Source organism: Megalobrama amblycephala, linkage group LG21 (genome assembly GCF_018812025.1).
Source record: "Megalobrama amblycephala isolate DHTTF-2021 linkage group LG21, ASM1881202v1, whole genome shotgun sequence".
Classification (NCBI taxonomy): domain Eukaryota; kingdom Metazoa; phylum Chordata; class Actinopteri; order Cypriniformes; family Xenocyprididae; genus Megalobrama; species Megalobrama amblycephala.
The window spans coordinates 18,441,984-18,467,950 of NC_063064.1; the positions used below are offsets into that span (position 1 = coordinate 18,441,984).

The window sequence follows — 25,967 nt, forward strand, 5'->3', positions numbered from 1 at the left end:
AAGGTCTTGCATGAGGGTAAGTAATAAATGACAATTTTCATTTTTGGGTAAACTAACCCTTTAATGTTCTTAAAGTTAATTTAATACTGGGGGTCCATCTGTTGGTCGAGGTCCCTGTTTACCCAATAATAATGTTTTTTCAAGGTTCAATCGATAGAGGGCGCCAATGCGTTATTTATATTTGTACACTACTAGAAGCCAGACGTTTCTCATTAGAAGCAGATCATTTGGCACACTGCTGATAAGATTTGATATAATTTGATGTAACACACTGGTTATCTAAGTCACAGTTTTAGTTTAAAACATCTAGAGAACCTTAAGTCCCTTAAGGTTGTGCTAAAAAAATAAATTCTGTCTTAAGACCCCTTATGTAATTCCAATTCTGTACGACTTCTGTGGAAGGAGATATTTTGAGAAATGACTCAATATACACATTATACAGTCAAAAAATGTTAAGAATCATTTTATTTGTGTTAAGAAGAAATCGTTACACAGACATGACTGAAGAAACTGAGAATTCTACATCCTTACTGTGTGAAAAGACTGAATATTGAAAACTAGAAAAATTTATACAAAAACTGTAACATCAAATGTATTGACTAAATATTTACATTTTTCTTTAACACTGAATTTTAAATTGTACAAAAAAGTGGCACATACTATAGTCATCTACATACATTTTCATCTACTTATGACCAAACATCTGTATACAGTGTGGCATTATAAAAGTGCAATTTAAAGTCTGAGGTTTGGCTGAGTGAGTATATCACAAAGAATGCGACAAAAAATGCACAGGCCATGATTATGACTGTTACTGTCTTTAAAAAGAATAGTTAACCCAAAAAAAATGAACCTTCTGTCATTTAAAAAAACTTTTTGAAGAAACTTAATTGTGTCTCAAGCTCCAAAATGGACCAGAAGGCACCATAAAATTAGTCCATATTACTTTAGCAATGTGTAAAAAAATAAACACTCCTCATAAGATTCATTCATTCATTCACTCATTGGATATGTTGTTTTATCCTTTTGGAGCTTGACAGACATGGTTGCTATAAACTGCTGTTGTACTAAAAAAAAGAGTGTCATTGTTTTACATTTCTCCTGTGTTTCACAGAAAAAAACAGGTTTGGAACAACCTGAGAGTGACTAAATAATGACAGAAGTTTCATTTTTGGGTCACTTTAACATCTACACAGCAACTGTCATGCTTTCTGCTTTGTCTTTATGTTTGCGTGCACAATCATACAATGATATTTCTTAATAACCCAACAACATGTAAGGCCATCCAAACACCATAAACAGTGATCTTTCATCAGGTTAAAAAAAAAACCTGATTGCAACACTTAGATTTCTAAATGTCTATATGTAAACACCTTTACCGATATTTGTACAAAGGCTTTTATTCTTGCATCAGCATATGTTGTGCATGTAAACATACTCGGTATCATTAATTGAGGTTGTAATTATAAGTGGTCCCTTTGTTACCTTTAACACTGCCTCCTCATCCAGACTAACATGTTAACCCAAAAAAAAAAAAAAAAAATTGTGGGGTTCGGTTTAAGGGTGGCTGGTTTAGACTCGCATACAAATCACAGAAATTGAGATATTCCACAAATACCATGTTGTCTTCACCAGCCCTCCTCTACATGATAAACTGGGCAAACAGATGGCAAAACTGCTGCTCAGACGTCCAGTGACATTCTGAAGTGTTGTACCCTTTGAGCCAACTCTTTGGCATTGTCCTGTGCCTCCTGGACAGCCAGTTTGTCAGGGAAGTTCAAAGCTGCCTTCTTGGTCACCAAGGCCAGTTGCTTGAGATGGGCACACAGCTGATTGCTCATAGACAACATTTCCCGGTTGGCCTCACAACTTTTCGCTTCATTACACAGAGTGTTCACGAGTCTTTGGCCCACCATGATAACCAGCTTGCTGTGGGAGATGAATTTTTCAGGGGGCTGGCCATCATTCAGACTACTTGTAAGCACACTGATGGCCTTCTGAATGGCTCCAAAATATAGCCGGCAGTGGTCAGAGATTGAAGGCTTCCTGGAGGTTTGGAGTTGACTGCAGGGGTTAACAAGTTGTGTTTTGGAAACCTTTTGAAGACACAATAAATAAGGAAATGGTTTAGAAAGTCAAAATCAATAAAAGTTTGCTGTGAACTTTACTGGGAGGGTCACAAGTCTTTACCTGTTTTTTCAAGTTATCACCATTTTTCTTTGATTTAAAGCTGCTCTTTGTCGATTTTGGTTGTTGGTCAAACTCTGTCTTTGTCTGTTGGAAAGCAATAACATTGGCAAACAATGTCATTGTTAATGTCTTGTGTATAATTTACTCAACATTACGCTATTATTCAAAAGTTTGGGATCAGTATGATTTTTTTAAAAATAAATTATTACTTTTATTAAGCAAGAATGCATTAAATTAATCAAAAGTGACAATAAAGACATTTAAAATGTTACACACGATTTCTATTTCAAATGATAATAATATTGAGCACCAAATCAACATATTAGAATGATTTCTGAAGGATCATGTGACTCTGAAGATTTGAGTGATGGCTGCTGAAAATTCAGCATTGCCATCACAAGAATAAATTACATTTTAAAATGTAATAAAATAGAAAACGGTTATTTTAAATTATAATAATATTTCAAAATATTATTGTTTTTACTGTATTTTTGATCAAATAAATGCAGCCTTGGTGAGCATAAAAGACTTCTTTCAAAAACATTAAAAAAAAAAAAATTACCAACCCAAATTTTTGAATATTAATGTATACAAATGATATTGATTTATGGTAAAAATGTATATTATTATTATTATTAATAGTCGTAGCAGGGATGTAAGATGGTACAGTTATCAGCAGATATTAGAGATTTAAAATAATAATAATAATTTATCATGCATGTTAATTTCTTCTATTTTTACATGTAGATTACCTATGCTGTCATTAATGTAAGTCAAATGAATAATTTAATAACACTATTAAATGTAATCTTTAGCCAATCTCAAAATGTAGGCTATATGCATTTTTCCTACTGTACATTGTAATTTTGTGATGCTTAAATTCACTTGCAACATTTACAGTTTTTTTAGCATTTTATTTTAATGTATTAGCCTACATTTATTTATATTTAATATTTAATTTATTTTATAGTATAATTTTGTTTATTGATTAATATATGCCATCAAAGTCCCTTTAAGACAAGTCATTTCACTCGGCGGCAATCTTTGAAACGCCTCTCGGGCATCCTGGGCATCATGCAGCTCCTATCTCTTTGAATGGGGAAACATCAAATTCTCCAAAACTGTTCGCCAACCTTACGATTAAATTTCATATTTGAAATCACCAATGAAATCTGACAACAACTGTCTCATAAATGTTTTTTCCAAACTCTCGAATCATGACAAAAAATGTATTTTTCAGGCTGGATCAAGCTAATGCGCATGCGCAAACCTAAATGCGCGTCTCTTGTGCTTCATTTCGGAGGCGCGCATCTGACTGTTTCTATAGAAACCAGTGCTTCTAACGGCCGCTGCAGTGACGCGATGACTTTACCAGTCGGCAATTGGTTCTTATTTAGAAGGCGGTACTTATTCCGCCATATTGCGCGTTACACTTTCTCCCATTCAAAACAATACGAGTGACACGTCTTGTGTTATTCTATAGTCTTTGATGCCATTGATCGATTATAGGCCATAACATGAAAATAATTATGGGCTTATCAGTATGGCCAGAATTTTAATTTCAGTGCATCACAAATTAATAGTAATAGTATTTTTACTATTAATGTTAATAGGAGTAGTGTGTGGTGTGATTTGCCTACCTGAAGTTGCACATAGTCACTCTCATCTATTCCTGAGTCTTCCATTGGTTCACGTTTGCTGTGACTTTTCCTTTCAGATGAGCCTGCATTCTCCACCATGTCTGGTTCCTTAGTCGGCACTCTGAAAAGAAGCTTTCCGTTTGCGTTCAGGATGGATACCAGTCTCTTCACGTCCTCTGGTACAGTCCTAGCCACCATAACAAAGCGCTCCAGGTGGTCAAGCGTCTGGGACTGGCCGGCATCCTGAACTAACTTGTCCAGCAGCCAGCCCAGATCTCGTAGAGCGCCTGCAGCCTGCTGAAGGATCAAGCCCGAGTCTTCAACGATGGAGAGCTGCTTCAGGAGCCTGGTCTGCAGGTTAGAGTCCGTCAGCCGCTGCGCGTTACCTCTGACATCCAAGGCAAAGTTTAAGAAGCAGGTGACGGAGTCAGTCACATCTTCGGCAGCCGTGCGGATCTTATGGAGGTGCTGTCCCAGGTGCTCTTTGCTCCTCCATTGGCTGCTGACGAACAACATAAGCTTGGGGACGGATTGGCACACTGCTTCCTGCAGCTCAAGCAACCTGTTGACAGCTTCCTCCTGTGAAATGGTGACCTCACGCAAGGGCTCGGGCTCTGGAGAACTCAGCATGAAGGAGTCGCAGGAGCTCCTGGAAGAACTGGAAGCCGTGGAGGAAGTGGAAACCGTTGAGCTCCTCTGGTGGTCTTTGGTATTTTCATTGTGTCCTTCCACAGGCTGCCTGGATGTTGTTCTGCCCCTTGAGGGCCAATGTTGAAGTTGATCATACATGGGTCCAGGTTTACCCCTGTAGTCAAGGGATTCGTCCATTTCAGGTAGGCTTTGCTGCTTGGGTAACACTGCAGGGGTCTCTGTTTGTTTAAGGCAAGGTGGGACATCATAGATGTATGAATTGGTCAACTTCCCAGTGTCTGTACAAGATTGCACCACAGCATTGCTCGGTTTGGGGATGTCATAGAGGGGTTGGATGACACCATGCTTCCTTTCAGGCCAAATTTGTGTTGGCAAAGTGTCATAAAGAGGCTTGTTTGAATTCATAGTTATGGGTGGCATGGTTCCGTAGTGACCAGGTTCACATCCTTGCTTTTGTGGGAAGACAGGCACATCATAAATCCATTCAGACTTACAGGGTTTCGGCATGGTACTATAACCACATGGAGGACTTTGAATATCCTCCCTGATGGAGGGTATTGGGATGTCATAATTGGGGTCTTGAGAAGTTAATGGGGCTATAGTGGCGACCTAAAAAAGAAGCAAAAGAATTTAAGTTTTCATTTAGAAAGGGTCCTGATATTTTAAGTCAGCATTTGTATTGAATCTGGGTTACATCAGAGAAGACTAATATGTTTTTATGTGTTACTGTACAGGTGTTACCATGCCTACTTTTTTTATGCTTGCAGTCGTGCATCTTGCATTTTGTAGCATTTCAAATCGCTTATGAACCTCTGTGCTTGACTTCAGTGATGTGTTCCTTTCCAAAGGCTGCCGTATAGATGGCTTCAAAAGACAAGTTAGACAGTTTATGACATTAACTTTTATCAATATTATTATGCAGAGTATTTCTTAACCAAAAATGACTAGTGTGAGGGTTTTCAAATGTTTCAATTCCAAGGACCCCAAATAAAAGCATGTTTTCATGTATAAAGACCCAAAGAACCCTCATGTCATTCCGCACCCGTAAGACCTTTGTTCATCTTTGTTCATCAAATTAAAATATTTTGATGAAATCTGAGAGGTTTTTTATCCTTCACTGAAAGCAACGAAATGACCATATTCAAGGCCCAGAAAAGTCGTAAAAAATCATTAAAACAGTCAAGGTGACTACAGTGGTGCAACCTTAATATTATAAAGTGACGAGAATACTTTTTGTGCGTAAAAACAAAACAAAAATAATGACTTTATTCAACAAATTCGTCTCTCCCCTCTCGTTTTCCTACGCTATCTACATTGCAGCGTTCTACATCCGAACGTCAGCTCAGTATTGGATAAAGTCTTTATTTTTGTTTTGTTTCTGCACACAAAATTATTCTCGTCGCTTCATAATATTAAGGTTGAACCACTGTAGTCACGTTGACTACTTTAACAATGTTTTTACTACTTTTCTGGACCTTGAATGTGGTAATTTCATTGCTTTCTATGGAGGATAAAAAACTTCTCGGATTTCATCAAAATATCTTAATTTGTGTTCAGAAGATGAAAGGTCTTACGGGTGTGGAACGAAATGAGGGTGAGTAATTAATGACTGAAAGTGTAAATGAAACCCTGGGCTAATGAACTGATTAAAAACCTTGAGATGACTTACTGTGAACAAGGAGGGTTTTCTCACTGGGCTTGGGACATCATATATTTCTGTGCCAGTTCTGGGATGAGCAGTTAAAGCCTGAAAAGAGCAAAAATGTATGTTAAGTCACAAACCTAACTAAACAAAAAATAAATTCAATACTTTATGGAGGTGGCAACACATGGCCTGCTTCTGTAAGACAGGATCCTTTAAAGTGCTGTGCACTTTACTATATATGTGCCCACTTAACCCAGATTTCTAATTGAAACCATGCTATAAGCTGCTATAGTAAACTTCTCTCCCTGAAGCAGGAGGGGAAGTGGGCGACATGTGCACCCAGTTGCCTCACCTATTACACAGTAACTTGCACAGACACTTCTCTCTCTCTCTCTCTCTCTCTCTCTCTCTCTTTCTTTCTTTCTTTCTCTGGGATCCTCAGCCTTAGATCTTCTGGTTGCAGTTAGTGGTGTCTGAATTCTGTCTTTGCTGTTCTTTTATAAGCTCATAAAGCCCCTGTGCTACATACCTGTCCCCGCAGAGAGAGGCCCTGGTCCCCATCTGTAAACTCTTTGCCAGCAGGGATTTCCGAGACTTTGCTTGTTGTTAGCCTCAGTTCAATTTATACTAAATCATCTACATATTCAGATCTGTCTTTTATGATTGCAAGGCTGATATTGCTTTTGAGTGTTAAATTTTTTTAAATTTGACTTTTTTAGTCTGTCAATGAAAAGAGTTTCAGGCAAAGTCACAAACGTTGCACGTCTGAGACACTCGTTAACAGAGCTGTTTAGTTACTAGAAGAGTCAGTGTTTTAGAAAGAAATCGTGATCTACCAGCATCATTTGCGTTACTTCACTGTCATTCACAAATCCTCTTTCATGGCCCCATGGCCTCAATACTGAAAATTTACACATAATAGTCATTTCACATAACTGTTTTTTGCCTACAATATAAGGAAGTATGCATAATCAGTCATTTGTTTCAGTCTTGAATTAATCCGTGTTTTGAATGAGTCAGTTGGATGAATGATTTGATGAATCAGTGTTTGAACAAATCAGTTGGATGAATGATTCAATTCAATGACTAACTCAAAAAGACAAGTCACTTATTGTCATCTACTGGTGTAATGATGTAACCTGAGGAAATAGTCACGGAATAATCCTCACCACCACTAATGGACAAATTTACAGTCTGGAAAGCTGAAAAGTTCCAGTGCTGTTGGACCAATCAAATTCAAACAAAGGAACTAATTACTGCATAAAACATAAACGAGACCCGCAGTAATAGAATATGTGCTGAGAGACTTACTTCATGTGGAGACCTGGTTCTTTCTGGATCCTCTTGTGGCATGTGCTTATCTGGTGAAGGGTTGGCTTGAAGGGGTACTTTATATATTGAATTCATATCTTCATAAATATGATTCTCTGGTGGCCTGGTAGCTTTGGGAGTTTGATAGATGTTCTGATGGCTATGGTTGCTCAAGTAGTCCTTCTGTACACTTAAGTTCGCACCAAGTTTCTCAGCCTCAGCTGGGGAAAGGGGAGCCAGGCGGTTCGCTGGTGCCAGGCCCTGACGTCCATGAAGAGAACACTTCCACCAGCCGATCCCCGCCACATTTCTCTCTAGCACCAAGATGATATCACCCTTGTGAAAAGCCAGCTCATCTTCAGTTTCAGCTGTGTTGTCAAAGAGAGCTCTGGCAAACAGGGTCTGAAGGAAACAGAAGACAGAAGATATGAGACATTTGTTCCTTTAAGACAAGTTCTGGTCAGAAGAAGACATGTAATGACAATGACACACAATGAAGGAGCACCACGGATGGTAGTGTTGTCTTGGAATTGGCTTCGAGTAAACAATGGCCTTGTGTGACAAGGATAATGGGCCAGTGCGTAACTAGGCACCACTTTGTAACCCTGCTGAAAGAATCCCTGTGACCTTGTTCCCAAGAGACTTTGCTCAGATAGGCAGCAAAAATCCAACACAAATATACTTTGTTTGTATATATATATATATACACATACATACTTTTCGTTTTGTCTTTGCCTTATTGCAATATTACCAGCAACATGATATAATATTGATTAAATGCTTTTGTTATGTATACATAAGCGGTTAGTTCCTGTCCTTGATTCTGATTGGTCAATAGCTGTGTTTTATTCACAAGAAGCTATGACCGCTTCACCCAACGGTTCTGTGTATCACTACACAACACCCTTAGCAACCACTCTTAGCAACGTAAACTGTTTGTTCTCAATTGAAATTGTTCATTGAAGCTCACTGTATTATGTAGAAGAGTATCGTGCGAAAGAGGTCAATTGAACGAGTTTATTACCTGCATTTAGATTTAGCATTTTCCTTCAGGTCAGCCCTATGTTCACAATAAAAATTCAGTTTAAATGTCTGCTGCAATATCTTGTCCTTTTAACAGTTAAGGGGTTTTCCCATGACTGACAGCACTAGTCAAAGTATTTGTCAGTTGCTCTTGTTACGTGTTCACAACAATTAATTCTTTTCAATGTAAAAGTCTTCGCTACTGACTGACGCACTGATAAAGACAGTCTTTGCCGCCATCTAATGGCGTAATAATGTAACCTCTGTTGCTGTTCATGGTCAGGGACTATTTTTTCCAGTGGAAGGAAGGCTTTTAGTGAAACTTTACTTCATGAAAGTTGCATTGATACATATTTTTTTGCCTTTAATATTTGTATTGTGTGGTAACCGTTTATAAAAGCAATAAGGTACTCATGGCTAGTGCTGTATTGTGAATAAGTCACAGCTGAAGGGGTTGCAGGCATGACACGAAGCCCTTCAGCCGTGACTTATTCACAGTCTCTCGTAACTTATTGCTTATATATATATATATATATATGTATATATATATATATATATATATATATATATATATATATATATATATATATATATATATATATATATATATATGTATATATATATATATATATATATATATATATATATATATATATATGTATATATATATATATATATATATATATATATATATATAAATGTTGGGGTCAGTGAGATTTTTTAAAATAAATTAATGCTTTAATTAATGCATTAATGCTTGATCAAAAGTGACAAAGACATTTAATGCTACAGAAAATTCCCATTTCAAATAAATGGCAAACCTTTAAGTTAATCAAAGAATTCTAAAAAAAAGAAAAAAGAAATTTATAAAGGTTTCCACAAAAATTTTAGGCAGCACAACTGTTTTCAACATTGATAATAATAATAAATGTTTCTTGAGCAGCAATTTATCATATTAGAATGATTGAAGGATCCCAGCGGGCACCTTGACATCAATTTGACGTCAAATATTAGTCAAGACTTGATCTATGTATGCCATCATTTTAAATTCAGTTTGGACAGCAATTTCTTTTGGTGATAATTGGGTGAGAATGAGAAATTAATCCCACACTGAATTTGGTTTAATGTATGTGTAGGTCAATATGATTGACATTCAATTTACATCAAATCAATGTCATGTTTTAGACGTCAAATTGATATCATATTGACATCACGTTGACATCAATGATTAGTATGGCATACGTCACATCCATTTGGCACATCTCTTTTTGAACCGTGTGTGGATTTGTGCATGTGTCCAACTGTAACAAATTGCTGTGGGTGAGTTATTTTAAATTGAAATATTATTTCAGAATATTACTGTTTTTACTGTATTGCTGATCAAAAAAAAAAAAAAAAAAAAAAGTCTGGAACTTCGTTTGAATGCGAAGAATATTTGAGAATATGGATATCCAGAGGTGTAATGGACGAAAAGCTTTTCTCAGTGCTTGGTTTTCACTTCCTGCAACAATTTTCTTTAGAAAAAAAGGAAACATCTTCCACACACTTCCCTTTATGTCTACAATAAAATCCCAAAAATACAACATTAGGGGTTTTTTGGTCAAGACATATCAGTGGGAAACAAGGTGAACAATAAATCCATTCAAGTAATTTTTAGCAGAAATATCTAAAGCACTCCGACTGTCTGTAAATTCAATAGCATTTCCAGAGTTTGATACTGAGGTACTTCAGATGTCTGTACAGTTATTTATAAATAACCCCTCAGACACAAACACAAACACCTGCAGCTGCAAATCATACTGTAAACAAGATATTTGATGTGGGTGACATCTGGAGAGCCACTCACTCAGCACACATCACCACACACACATGCACACACGCTCCTAGTATTGTGCACACGTCTCTTTAAATCCCGTCCCATGTGCTCACAAATTCCTCAGCAGCAACAGTGCACATGCTTGAAATGAAACATCACATCCTACAGCACTGGAGATCATGATGGAGAAAAACCTGTGTGAACACGGACTGTTACAATGTTACACAAATCCAATTAAATTGTAAGTTTAAACGGTCAGATCAGACTTCAAGTAGTTTTTAATTTTATACATTATTTTAATTATATAATAATAATTGACGATGGGCCGTTGAATTCTTATAAAATAATGCACACCCGAGGTGGTAATGCGGCCATGGCGTGAAGCGGAGGGTGTGCATTATTTTATAAGAATTCAACGGCCCGGAATCAATTATTACGCTTATGGTTACCACACCTCAAGACTCTGTTCCGATGTTGTATTTCAAGTACAGTGTTCATTTTAAGACATTCTCACACCTCAGTCATAGGTGTCATGCCTCAGACTAAAAGGCTTCAGTCATCGGACAAAACGGCATCGTGCCTCAGACTGAAAGGCTTCAGGTCTCAGGAAAAACGACGTCAGTGGTAGTATAAATGTAATTAAATTAAATGATATATATATATATATATATATATATATATATATATATATATATATTTAATCTGATCCTTTTAATTCCCACAAATGAAAAAGATATGCAGGTGCTGTAAACAGATCTTGTATTTAACAGAATATTTAGGGGCCAAGCACCGAAGGTGCTTAGGCACCTATTGTTATTGTTGGCGTTCCGTACGCTTATTATTCTTCTTCCGTTTCTTCTTCCGCTCTTGAAGTCTATGGCAGCCCATAGAACCGCTTGCGGGAAAGTTGTGAAATTTGGCACACAGATAGAGGACAGTCTGAGCTATGTCCATAGCAAATTTGGAGTCTCTAACTCAATCCCTCTAGCGCCACCAGCTGTCCAAAGTTGCACTTATGTTTATGTTAATAACTTTTGAACCATAAGGGCTAGAAACAAAATTCTTTTTTCCTCTGATTCCTTGGCTCAAGCCGAATCGATTGCACCCTATGACGTCATTTTCCGTCATGAAAATATTTCGGCCATTTTGAATTTTCTGAAAAACCTACTTTTTCGAACTCCTCCTAGGCCGTTACTCCGATTTTCACGAAAATTGAACCAGATCATCTTCAGACCATGCTGACAAAAAGTTATGGAATTCAAGTCGATTGCTCAAACCGTTTTCGAAAAACACACGAATGAATTGTACGTAGCGCTTGCGAAAATAGAAGTAAGGCTGTATCTCTGCAAAACTTTATCATATTCAGACCAAACTTGGTACATGTCATCACAAGCATGACCTGAGGCACCATGCAGTGTTTCGGCGCAGCGCCTCCTACTGGTGCGGAGATATGAAAAATGGCTATTTTTGCTTATAACTTCTGATGGGTTTGTCCAAAAATCATAAATTTGGTCTCGTTGGATTCGGGGAATCATGCCGAGTCAAATGATATCCAATTTTCCCACTTCAGCCATTTTGGCCGTCGGTCATTTTGAATTTTGTGCTAAAATGCTGTATTTTATGAACGCATTAGCGTATCATTACGAAACTCGGTATGGGTCATCAGCACAATGCCCTGAAGGAGCCTGAGAAGTTTCGGACCAGCGCCACCTTGTGGTCAAAAGTTATAACAAAATGTACAAAAATGTTAATAACTTTTGACTGTATTCACCAATTGTAATGAAACTGAGAGCTAATGAGCTTGTAATGAGACCTCAGTAGATTCCTTGGGTCATGCTGAGAACATAGATATCAAATTTGCCATAGTCAGCTAAACTTCCTGTCCGCCATATTGTTTTTCTTTAAAAACCTACTTTTTCGAACTCCTCCTAGACCGTTGCTCCGATTTTCACCAAAATTGAACCGTATCATCTTCAGACCATGCCGACAAAAAGTTATGGATTTCAAGTCAATTCCTCAAACCGTTTTCGTAAAAGAAGCGAACGAATTGTGCATAGTGCTTGCGAAAATGGACATAAGGCTGTATCTCCGCAACGGTTTAGCGTATTCAGACCAAACTTGGTACATGTCATCACAAGCATGACCTGAGGCATCATGCTGTGTTCCGGCGCAGTGCCACCTAGTGGTGCAGAGATATGAAAAATGGTCATTTTTGCTTATAACTTCTGATGGGTTTGTCCAAAAATCATAAATTTGGTCTTGTTAGATTCAGGGAATCATGTCGATTCGACTGATATCCAATTTTCCAATATCGGCCATTTTGTCCGTCAGCCATTTTGAATTTTGTGCTAAAATGCTGTATTTTATGAACGCATTAACGTATCGTTACAAAACTCGGTATGGGTCTTTGGCACCATGCCCTGACAATACTCAAAACGTTTCGGACCAGCGCCACCTTGTGGTCAAAAGTTATAACAAAATTTACAAAAATGCGAATAACTTTTGACTGTATTCACCAATTGTAATGACACTCTTCACAGTGGATTCCTTGGGTCATGCTGAGAACATAGATATCAAATTTTCCATAGTCGGCTGAACGTCCTGTCTGCCATATTGTTTTTCTTTAAAAACCTACTTTTATGAACTCCTCCTAGACCGTTGCTCTGAATTTTACCAAAATCGAACCGTATCATCTTCAGACCATGCCGACAAAAAGTTATGGATTTCAAGTTGATACGTCAAACAGTTTTCGTATACCGAAGCAATGAATTTGAGGCATGATGTAAAACACACTCTTGAAGCTGTATCTCTGCACTGCTTTATCATATTCAGACCAAACTTGGTACATGTCATCACAAGCATGACCTGAGGCATCATGCAGTGTTTCGGAGCAGCGCCACCTACTGGAGTGGAGATATGAAAAATGAATATTTTTGCTTATAACTTCTGGTAGGTTTGACCAAAAATCATAAATTTGGTCTTGTTAGATTCGGGGCATCATGTTGAGTCGAATGATATCCAAGTTTTCCATATCGGCCATTTTGGCCGTCGGCCAGTTTGAATTTTGTGCTAAAACACTGTACTTTACGAACGCATTAGCATATCGATACAAAACTCGGTATGGGTCATCAGCACAATGCCCTGAAGGAGCCTGAGAAGTTTCGGACCAGCGCCACCTTGTGGTCAAAAGTTATAACAAAATGTACAAAAATGTTAATAACTTTTGACTGTATTCACCAATTGTAATGAAACTGGTCTCTGTAGATTCCTTTGGTTATGCTGAGAACATAGATATCAAATTTGCCATAGTCAGCTAAACGTCCTGTCCGCCATATTGTTTTTCTTTAAAAACCTACTTTTTCGAACTCCTCCTAGACCGTTGCTCCGATTTTCACCAAAATTGAACCGTGTCATCTTCAGACCATGCCGACAAAAAGTTATGGATTTCAAGTCGATAAGTCAAACCGTTTTCGTATACCGGAGCAAAGAATTTGAGATATGCTGCAAAAATTACTCTTGAAGCTGTATCTCTACAATGCTTTAACATATTCAGACCAACCTTGGTACGTGTCATCACAAGCATGACCTGAGGCATGATACAGTGTTTCGGCGCAGCGCCACCTACTGGAGTGGAGATATGAAAAATGGTTGTTTTTGCTTATAACTTCTGATGGGTTTGACCAAAATTCACAAATTTGGTATGGGTCATCAGGACAATGCCCTGAAGGAGCCTGAGAAGTTTCGGACCAGCGCCACCTTGTGGTCAAAAGTTATAACAAAATTGACAAAAATGCTAATAACTTTTTTTTCTAATTGCTCACTGCTGCTGTTGGTCTGATGCTCCCAGCCATGTTGGCTGGCTTCTTGTGCTGTTTTTGTGCTTGGCCCCGTAATTGCTGCTTGCAGCTATATTCTTTTATTATTTCTGTAATGACTTACAACCACCCTAATAACACTTCAAAATATCACCGCTAAAATTAATAGCTATCTGCAGAAATAGGAGACCACCTCCTCTTCACTGCAATGTACGTGTGTATGCATGTGTGTTGTAGCTGATGTTCAGATCAGATTTGAGCATTCAATGGCGTAGTATAAATGTAATTCAATTAAATGCAATATTTTATATTTAACACACAAATATACATAATATAATTTTATTATGTCCTTTTATTTTATAAATTATTTTAATGTCTATAATATGAATATATATAATATTTAATATGAATATATTACAATAATATATAATAAATAATGCTACAATGTTCTATTATATATATATATATATATATATATATATATATATATATATATATATATATATACACACACATTTAATCTGATCCTTTTAATTCCCACAAATGAAAAAGATATGCAGGTGCTGTAAACAGATCTTGTATTTAACAGAATATTCTTTTATTATTTCTGTAATGACTCACAACCACCCTAATAACACTTCAAAATATAACCACTAAAATTAATAGCTATCTGCAGAAATAGGTGACCACCTCCTCTTCACTGCAATGTATGTGTGTATGCATGTGTGTTGTAGCTGATGTTTAGCTCCCCAACCCCATATCCTCTCCCCCCACACACAAGACAGCCTTCCTTCCTCAAACCTCCACTCCCTGCTGATAAGAGGCAGACGCATGCGCTGCCTTAAATGGCTCGTGGATGGACCCTCAGTGACAAAGCCTCTATTCAGCCCACATGGCTGACATATCGAGCACCTGTTCCGCTTGCAACCCTCCAGTCGATTGCAGCATTGGCTCTGGTTAATGCACGCTGACCACAACAAACCGCAGGCCCTCCTACTCCGATTCACACAAACTAAACCACAGCAGGGCTAGTCCCAGCATGCTTTGTGTGTGCATGGGAACTTAGCTGCAAACAATAGCACGAAACCCGAAGTTGCACCTAACATGCTTTATTTTAAAGTAGGCATCGCGTGATGTGGTTCTGCCAGCATACAAAATAATATTAACATATTTCTTGTGGTTGTGTGTGCCATTTACATATCTTCATGAGCACATTGATACTAATATTAAACTGACAATGAATGTGTTCATTGGTTGTTTTCTATTGGTGCCAAAAGCAGAACAAAAAATCAAAAAACAACTACAATAATTAATATGACGAGTTTGTATAAAAAAGGATGCAAGTTTGCGCTGAAAGGAATGACAGGCTTTTAAAATTACAGTAACATTTTTTGTGATGTTACCTAATATGTAGAGAAAACTACACTGAAAAAAAAAATGGTTTAAAACTTTTTTCACTCAGAAATTGTTTGGAAATGTCACAAATAATTACAAAGAAATGTTAAGTAACACATTGGTCAGGAAATGTGAAATAAAGTGAAGTAAAGTAGAAAGACTGAATAGGTTCTTCTTGTAAAATGTAATCCAATCATCTTTGTTTAAAGGTGCACTAAGCGATCCTGGGTGGAGTAACTTCCTGTTGACGTTCGAAGTGTTGTCAAACAAAACGGAGGCTAGCTAGACTCTCCCTCCTCCTCCTCCTCCTCCCCTCCGCGCTTCCTGAAACAGTTATGAACGCGCATTTAAAATCATTCTTGTCGGTTATTGGCTGGAGCATGTTTATTATGTTTCGTGGTCCAGACTGCGCCAGTTTGTTTTTATTGCCGTTTTCGGAGCTTGTGGCGACTACAGAGACCGCGTTTTTTTACAGTGTGTTCAGGGGACGGGCAGCTAACGGATAGTGAGGAGATGTTTGCTGTATATGACAAAAAAATGTTTTGGCCTAAAAACACGTGACATCGCTTAGAGCACCTTTAATAACAACTTAGAAAAATCATTTTTAGTCATCCATAGGTTGAGAGGTTAAATCATAGATATACATTCATATATGCCACATTTGACCACCCCAGACATGTCGATGCATCCGCCATCTTGGAACGGTCAACATTTCAGATGCTGTAGTCACTCAAGGTAAAAATGAGTTTTTCAAGATGCCACAACATTGCACAGCCTCTGATTGTAAAAACCACTGAGATTTAAATTCCTGAAGAAAGAGGAGAACCTTTCACAGGTGAATATGTGTCAGTTTGTGTTTTATATGTATTAACTCAATATTACGGGTTTTTAAACTATGGTAAGTTTTTAATGTCGTTAGCTAACGCCTTTGTCTTGTATTGTATCAGTTTAGCAAAGTCCTCTGCTGAAGTCTCTTGTAGATATAGATATTCATACACGCGTATAACTACGGTTGCAGACGCAGTCAACTTGCTCTCGAGTGTTCACAGACCGGCTTATGCCAGACGGCTTTTGTACAGAGTGGTGAAACTATGACACTTTTTTGTTGTCCAAAACCCAAACGCAAGTTTGCATTTTAGCACTTCCAGTTCCATCAACCCAAAGTGAATGGTGTTTTTTGTTTAAATGGCTGAAATAAGGTTTGTGGTTAACACAAGCTCAAGATACTGACATAAAATACATCAGTACTAACCTACCCGTGATTTTTTAAGCTGTTACATGTCTTGTAAACAAGTGGCTAAATCTTACTACAGAGGCTGTCGGCAACATGAAACATCATCACGCCAAACAGGTAAGTTCAGTCCGCCTTTACAGCCTCGTTATGTTCGCTCTTACAAACTATTCTAATTCAAACTTTCAGGGAAAATGTCTTTTGGAAGGAGTTGTCGGAAGCTTAGTGGTGGTGACGTTGAAATCGTGCGACTGTGGTGTAGTTTGCTTGTTAGCTTTTTGCTTCTGGTGACTGCATTTAGGCTTCAAAATTCGTGAAAGTTGTGTTCAATCTTGATGGACAAAATGTTTAAGTATAACAAACTTTTGTTGATCGCAGAACTTATTTTCTGTGATAATTCAAAAGCCTATGGGAAAATCCTGTTGGGTTTTTGTCGAGGGAACCAGCGTGATGCTAACTGCCGATTGGCCTACAAAGTGACGTCATAGTTCCACCACTCTAATGAGGCATCTTTGTATAAATATCTATGGTTAAAACATTGAGCATCCTGACCTGCCTGACATAGCAACACTGGCTCAACCAATGGCGTGAATGTGGGGCGGGGCTATCTGTTTGCCCAAGCCAATGGTTGACTGGGAGGTTATTTATTTTTGCCATTATGTTTTGCGATTCTAGTATCACAGAAATAATTCTGCTAAAAAACAAATTGAATATTGCTCACAATGTTTCCTAGTTTAACCAGCAGATTTTTGTGTGCGAATACTCTGCTGAAATGGTGTGGCTGTTTAGTGAATTTGCCTCTGGTGTGTATGACTGTACACATGTCTTAAAAGGGAAGATTGCTGAGTGTGTACATTTCTAAGTTTGTGTTTGGAGTATGCGCGTGTGTACAGTGAGAAAGGAGGTCAAATTCAGCTGGGATTCCTGCACACGCCTGCTTGTGCGGATCAGACTCAGACAGCTGGCCTCAGCTCTCAAGAAGCAGCTGTCTCTCTCCTTCATGTCTCACACCCTTTCTCTCCGCACGTCTTGTTTTCCTGTGAGATGCCATGCTGTGCTTTAACATATTAATGATATCTACATTTGTAGGTTGTTAGCCGTATTTATTGCACAGTTTACTGGAATACTTGATTTTGATTGGTTAATCACAGCAATATTTTTCTAAACTGACTAGGGCTGGGCAATATAGCTATATCTTAATAATTTTTTACATTTTTGATGACAAACTACTGTGTAAAAGTTAGATATAACTTTAGATATAAATAAGAAATGTTTCTTGAGCACCAAATCAGCATGTTAGAATGATTTCTGAAGGATCATGTGACACTAAAGACTGGAATAATGATGCTGAAAATTCAGCTTTGCATCACATGGATAAATTATGTTTTAAAATATATTAAAATAGAAATCAATTATTTTAAATTGTAATAATATTTCACAATTTTTCTGTTTTTACCATGTTTTTGATCAAATAAATGCAGCCTTGATGAGCATAAGAGACTTTTTTCAAAAACATAAAAAAATATGCATTTAATTATGCAGTTGGTAAGTAGCTGTGCAAGTAACAGCCAGACGAACATTATCAAACAATAAACCCCTTTGAATGGGGATCCTGATCACCCTGTTGATTTATTTAGCAATAAAGACTAACTGACTGTACATTATCTCTTACTTCTAACATTAAGCTGCTCCTACAATGACCATTCAAAATTCAAAATGAAATTACTTTAGAGAACTACATACATTCCTTTGAACATGATGCTTCTGCAGTTTCTAAGTATACTGTCAGAAGTTATCCATAAGTGTTAGCTTTTACAGTAAGAATGTGTTAACATTTCCTGCGAAATGTGACGTACAGTAGTGTGTGAAAATTGCCTCCCATTCACTTTACCCATTCACTTTAACCTCTCAAGCCAAGGACAAAACCCAAGTGCGTCAGATCAGCATTTCACAGAAGATGATTCTAGTAGACAATTCTTGTTGTGCATGGAATGACGCAAACACAGACGTCAGATCTTTTCATCTTTACCACTTTCTAATGCAATATCCATTAACTTATGTCATTAACTCATCCTCAAGTCGTTCCAAACCTGTATGGCTTTCTTTCTTCTGCGAAACACAAAAGATGATATTTTGAAGAATGTTTTAACCAATTTTGTCCATACAATGAAAGTCTTTGGGATCCAAACAACATTAGACCAAATCACACTGAGGGTGCGTTCACACTTGTAGTTCGGTTCGTTTGGTTCATTTGGTCCGGACCAAAGAAGAAAAAAAAAAAAACATTTAGTCCTGGTCCGATTAGCGTTCAGATTGGCAATTTTATCACCGAACCTAAAGGCATAGGGATACATTCACAACCTGATTGGTTGGATTTTATGACGTATTGCCTATTTTGAGACGGAACTTACCGAACATCCAAAACAATGCTGTTTGCTGAGGTAAATGTGCTTGTTGTGTGTGCGTAGCCTGCATGTGATGGTATTTTGGCCTGCTGGGAACTCGTGAAGAGCTTATAAAATGTGTAAAGTAGTCAAAACAGCGGCGGGAATCCCTCCGTCACACACACAAACGGTCTGCTGCGTGGAGACGCGCGTCTGATGCCTGTGATGGGCAAACTCGCGACTATGACAAGAAAAACCGACATGCGTGAGGATTCTGTCCTTTTTAGGGTCTCTACTTCCTGTTTTTGGTTCGTTTACATGTCTTTGGTCCGTGTTGCGTTCATATATAATACAAACCGCACCAGAGTTCGTTTGGAAGCGGACCGAGACCCATCTTTTCAGCGGTCTCGGTCCGCTTGCTTGGTGCGCACCAGAGTTCGGATGGCAGCGTTCACACATGTTCAAATGAACCGCACTAACAGAGCAATCGCACCAGGGTTCGTTTTAATCGAACCAAACATGACAAGTGTGAACGCACCCTGAAACATTTTTCACACTATCCTCTTTAGTGAACTATCCCTTTAATTGCACACATATTTGAGACTGCAGAGAGGCTGTTGAAGAATATTTTCTCTTGGACTGACAGGATTGCTTTGTCGTAAATATTTGTAGTTCACACACGAGGTCATGGCATAGGCAATGAGAATATTTACAGGGACAGGAAGCTGCCTTGTTAAGTTGATTTATTAGACTTTCTGACACTGAGTGAGTGATGCAACGTAGGTCATCTGAGACCTGCTTCATGCAAACTGTCTTCTCAAGAAAATTCCACTTGCTTTCTAAGCTTTGGAGAATCCTGGTGTAGAGGCTTGATTAGAAGTGACAACTTAAAGGGATAGTTCAAAATTATTTAATTTACTCACCTTCAAGTTGTTCCAAAACCTGTATGAATTTCTTTTTTCTGCTGAGCTCAAAAAAAGATAGTTCAACTTGTAAAATTAAGGATGGTCCAAGGCACTCAAATCTTATAGAAAACTATTTTTAAAAACCTTTATTTCATCATGGCTAAATATTAAAAAGGTGACAAGTGCATAGTCTGCACACCTACGCGTTGTGGCTGATTTTGCCGTTGTCAGGGTGTGAAATCAGCCGCAACGCATATGTGTGCAGATTGTGCACTTGTCACCTGTTTTAAGTTTGTGAACCCTTGATTTGTTTGTTTTGTGATTGTTGTCCTTGAGTCTCTTGTTTGTTCTGAGCAGTTAAACTGAGCTCTGTTCTTCAGAAAAAATCTCCAGGTCCCAAAAATTCTTCAGTTTTCCACCATCTTTTGCATATTTTCCTTTCCAGCAGTGACTGAATGATTTTGAGATCTGTCTTTTCACACTGAGGAAAACTGAGGGACTCGAACACAACTATTAAAATAGGTTCAAAGAATCACTGATGCTCCAGAAGGAAACACGATGCATTGAGAGTCGGGGGTTGAAAACTTTTGAACAGGATGAAGAGGTCCAAATTTTTCTTATTTCGCTTGAATATCATTTTTTTTTTCAATTAGTACTGCCCTTCGGAAGCAACGGAAGATACTTTCATGTTTCCTGGAAGACAAATTAAGTACAATTTACCTTGATCTTCAAATTCCAAATGTTTTCACCCCCCGACTCTCAATGAATCATGTTTCCTTCTGGAGCATCAGTGAATGTTTGAATCTTTTTTAAAAGTTGTGTTTGAGTCCCTCAATTGTCTTCAGTGTGAAAAGATGGATCTCAAAATCATTCAGTCACTGCTGGAAAGGGTTCAAATATGCAAAAGATGCTGGAAAACTGAAGAATCTGCAGGACCTGGAGGATTTTTCTGAAGAACAGAGCTCAGTTTAACTGCTCAGGACAAACAAGAGACTCATGAAGAACCGTCGGGGATCATCAGGTAACCACACGCAGTATTAAGAATCAATGGTTCCCATACTTATGAATGGGGTTATTTGAATAAATTCAACTATTTTTTTGTCTTATGGATTATATGTAAACATCTTTTATGTAAAATATCTTACTCAGGACAGTACTAAATAAAAAATACCATGCATTTTGTATGATCTCTCTTATTTTGTTCAAATTTAACTAGGTTAATGCCAGTATACTATTGGTCACTGTTAATGCTCTATTTATTCAGAAAGCATTAATAAATGCTCACTTAAATTGAAAACAAAAATGTAACCGTAAATGAGAGTGTCCTGCTCCTGCAAAGTTTATTTCCAACCTGCTTCAGCTCACATGCCTTTATATTTTCAAGCGATCCTGAAGAGCTTGATTAGCTGCTTGTTGGAACTAGTGGGTCCTCAGGAGCAGGGATGAAGACCTCTGTAGTTAGACACTGGTAAGCAGGTCAGTGAACATGAACCCCCCACTCACTGTATCTATAAATCATCTGACCTTAGCTCCCTTGTTATTTCCTGTGTCACAACAATGATATCATCAAATACAAACCTCTCGTTTCTCAGAGACGACTTCCTGGGACCCGTTGATTCACATGACTCTTATTTATTTCTTTTCCCAGGGAGGATATAGGAGCTAATAATGATTGACTGATGTTTAGATATGATATACGAAATCATCAATCACTAACAAAAAGTTCCCCTTTTTGGAAATTTGAGAGTTTTGAAATTGATGCCTCACAGGAAATGTCATACATCTACGCAATACAACGATTAGACGATTTAACATAAAGATAAACTGCAGATCACGCCAGTCATGATTATGATATAGTGCAAATAAAGGGTCAGGGTTGATGAGGCCCAATGAGTGAACTATTTTGCAGAGGTTTTTTCTCTCTCCTTGCCTGGTTTTACTTAGAAGCCAATTTCCTGACCCTTCACATCTTCTGCTTTTTATGCATACGTGTTGTCACCACATTTTGAAGTCTTCCTATAGCTGAGGCAACATCAAGCCCAAGTCACAAATGCTTGTAGATCTGTTTCCCAAATTCAGAATAAGTTTTAGTTGTTTAACCAGCACTATTTCTGTTCTTTCTGTTCTATTTCTGTGTTAAATTTAAATGTGAACATGCATGACAAATGTAGATTATAGAAATTATAAATTGTATCTTACAGTTTTTTAAATAGGCTACAGTAAGACACAACTTGTTGAATAAAGTAACCTGTTGAATATACTATTTTTATTGAAGAGGAAATGTCTTTGTTTAAATGCTCATTTTCAATGACTTCAGTACCAGTTTTGGTTGAGGAAAATGAAAGGGTTAGTTCACCCAGAAATGAAAATAATGTCATTTATTACTCACTCTCATGTCGTTCCACACCCGTAAGACCTTCGTTTATCTTCGGAACACAAATTAAGATATTTTTGATGAAATCTGATGGCTCAGTGAGGCCTCCACTGACAGCAAGTTAATTTACACTTTCAAATGCCCAGAAAGCTACTAAAGTTATATTTAAAACAGTTCATGTGACTACAGTGGTTCAATGTTAATATTATAAAGCAACAAGAATACTTTTTGTGCACGTATATAAAAAAAATAAAGACTTTTCAACAATATCTTGTGATAGGCGATTTCAAAACACTACTTTGAATCTTTTGTTTCAAATCAGTGATTCGGATCGCGTGTCAAACTGCTAAAATCAAGTGACTTTGGTACTCTGAATCACTGAATCAAAACAAAATATATTGTTAAATCACAAGATATTGTGGAAAAGTCGTTATTCTGTTTTTTTTTTTTTGGTGCACAAAAAGCATTCTCGTCGCTTTATAATATTAAGGTTGAACCACTGTAGTCACATGGACTGTTTTAACTCCCTCGGGTCGGCGGTCACGCCGGCGTGATCACCGCGTTTTTTTTCTAACCAGTGTGAAAGAGGCTCAAAATACTCAATGTTGCACATACAATTAAGAGCTATACAACATTTTAATCTGTGGAATATCTTCTTTTATTTGTGTACACTCAGAGTAAAAACAAAATGTTGTGCTTTTTGTAAAATAAAGAAAACTAACATGATGCATGATCTCTCGTCTCCCTCTGAATGAAGTCCAATCTTATAGTTCTCAGAAAATGAACTGTAACTTAGTGAATACTAATCACAAAAAAATTACACTTATGTCTAAAGAAACGTTGAGATGTCAGGTTTTAAATCGTGAAAGTCAAATTGAAAACAAACATTCTGTGTTTATGTAATCTGTATGAAAAGAGAGCCATGTCAGAAGTCCGTGATTCAGCTCATTATCCGCTAATGTGGCCACGGCCATGGAGCCAGCACTATTCAGAGGCAAATTCAGTCAATACATGCATATATCGTCTCAATCGTGTATTTATTGTCTTAAAAAGTGTTTTGAATAACCATAGTTGGCGATCTCTGGCCTCTGTTAGTTAGGTTAGTTCCTGGATTGCCTATTCTTCTTTAGCAGGCATTTGTGGACTAAAGGTGCACAGAGCGCCCTCCGGCTGCAAGTATGAATTGAAAGCACAGTATCCAGCGCTCATAGTAATGACAATAAATCCTGAATAAATATTACTCCTCTGTATAGAAAATTGACAAACATATGAGAATCCATCAATATTTCTCCAAATGTGCATGCTTTTAAGCTAAAAGCCTATATGAAATGCCATAGAGGTAACATAATTGTTCAGACACTTTGCATCACACAAATGCATTATATTTTAAAGAATATAATAGAATACCATTATTTTAAATTGTAATAATATTTCACAGTATTGCTGTTTTTCTGTATGTTTTATTTACACCATGATGAGCTTTGAGATATCAGAGATCACAGTTTTTTTTTTTTTTCACAGCTTACCTGACTGAAAGAGTTCATTATTTATGCAGGTCATTAGAGCTCTTTATGCGATTCTTTTGTCTTCTCAGGTGTAAATGACCCATTATTCATGATGATTCAACAAAGATTAAATATATATTTTTTGGCTTTATTTCAGTGACTTAAGTTTTTTGTTTTTTCAATAACCACGCATAAACGTTATTCCTTCAAAAACACAAACATGTACATACATGTTCCTCACATATTATGGTAGCCTAGTTTGTGTTGAATACAGTGTAATGACACTTTTTCCATTAATATGTTTATGAACAACTGAAAAAAGCACAAATGTCAGGGCATGTCAAAACTTCTCCAGGGCCCCAAAAATCCTCAGACCCCTGAGGGTTAAATATGTTTTTAGTATCTTTCTGGGCATTTGAACGTGTAAATTAACTTGCTGTCAATAGAGGCCTCACTGAGGATTTCATCAAAAATATCTTAATTTGTGTTCCGAAGAAGAACGAAGGTCTTACGGATGTGGAACGACATGAGGGTGAGTAATAAATGACAGAATTTTCATTTTTGGGTGACGTAACCCTTGAAGATCTCCAAAAATTAATTTACGGTCATAACCATTTGATTAAGTATCTATCCATAAGATAAAGCCTAGATTGCATGAAGGACACAATAGTTTTTAATCTTGTTGGAAATATGGGTAAGAGGAATCAGACCGGTCTGTGGGTGTGATTTTGCAACTAATATCTGTCACACCACATCGCAAACGATTAAAATACACAATATAAGGAAGAGCACAGAAATGGCCAAAAGGTCAAATGAGGGAGAAACTTGGAAGTACAACCATTACATATAATACATACACACTAATGTTCAACAGTTTGGGGTTGGGAGTTTTTTTCTTTGAAAGAAATTACTTTTAGTCAGCAAAGATGCGTTAAAAATTGCTCAAAAAATGGTGAGCATAAGAGACTTCTTTCAAAAACAAACAATCTTATCAATCTTAGCAAAATTGGATATAGATATAGAAAGAGGCACAAAACATATCAGACACAAACTAGCAGCATTCTTCTTACAAACACATGTGATACTCTTATTGTGTCATATTGGGCAAATATAAAAATATTTAGTCACCTGTGGTGCCTTTCTCATACTACTGTCAAACTGCGGTTGACAAATAAAGATCAGCAGTTCAACATTAAGTTGTTCACTACACAAAAACAGCATCAGACAACCACAGGACAATATACTCAAATAGAGCAGGGACTTTCTTCGCTAGGAATAGTAAAAGTGCTAATATCCATTTAACTGAAGTTTCATCCCCCATCAAACCTGCAACTTCTCCAACTTAACTCAACCCTCGTTTCAAAAGAAGAGAGCATGTTAACGACAGCCATAAAGTGCCACTCTCTTCCTTTCACTCTCAGGGTTAGCGGTATCACATTACACAGCACCCTCTGCAAATTTGGGGGTCTATATGAGGCTCAGGGCAGTGAGGGCAAGGGTTATGGGCCGACACCACATCTGAACAGTGAAATCCCAGCAGTTGGTCATTGGCGAGCAGAAAAAAAAAAGTGCATTGTACAGAAAACCGGTTCTTGTTTGAAACACTGACAACATGATGGTAGGTTCCCCTGAGCAATAGCTTTCATATTACTAGTTCTAAAACCTCATTGAGGGTTGAAAGGATCTAAAGATGTACCTAAAGAAGTGGTACTTTGTTTGTGAAGAAGTTAAGATGATTTAGAAGTAAACCGTACTGACCTCCATCTTTCAGAGATATGAGTCCTGTGGTCAAGCAGTAAATAAATCCCATTCAAAAGTCCATGTAGAATTGACAGACACAGCAAAGCTTGTCCAAAAGCATCTGTGAATCTAAATCTGTGTAATGTATTTCTATTTTTAATGTCCGTTTGCTCTATTTCTATGTCCTATGATCTTCTTGCTGCTCTCACACACATACACATTGCCCAAATAAACCTAGAGTCCAGACACTTCACAATAAGGGGCGGGGAGTGAAAAGCATTCACTCATGACATGTGTCTTGCTCTCATGCACGACAGCCAATCCGAATCCCCCTTAACAACT

General features: G+C 37.5%; 1 protein-coding gene across 1 annotated transcript; it reads right to left on the reverse strand.

Annotated features, from left to right (window-relative positions):
• Positions 1–437: 437 nt before the first annotated feature.
• cass4 (Cas scaffold protein family member 4) lies at positions 438–25,960 on the reverse strand. Its single transcript, XM_048172315.1, has 7 exons — positions 25,644–25,960; positions 7,438–7,839; positions 6,151–6,228; positions 5,232–5,345; positions 3,831–5,090; positions 2,191–2,274; positions 438–2,096 (listed from the first exon to the last, which is right to left on the reverse strand). The coding sequence occupies exons 1-7, from the start codon at positions 25,647–25,649 to the stop codon at positions 1,683–1,685; spliced, it is 2,358 nt and encodes a 785-aa protein (XP_048028272.1). The 5' UTR covers positions 25,650–25,960; the 3' UTR covers positions 438–1,682.
• Positions 25,961–25,967: the final 7 nt, after the last annotated feature.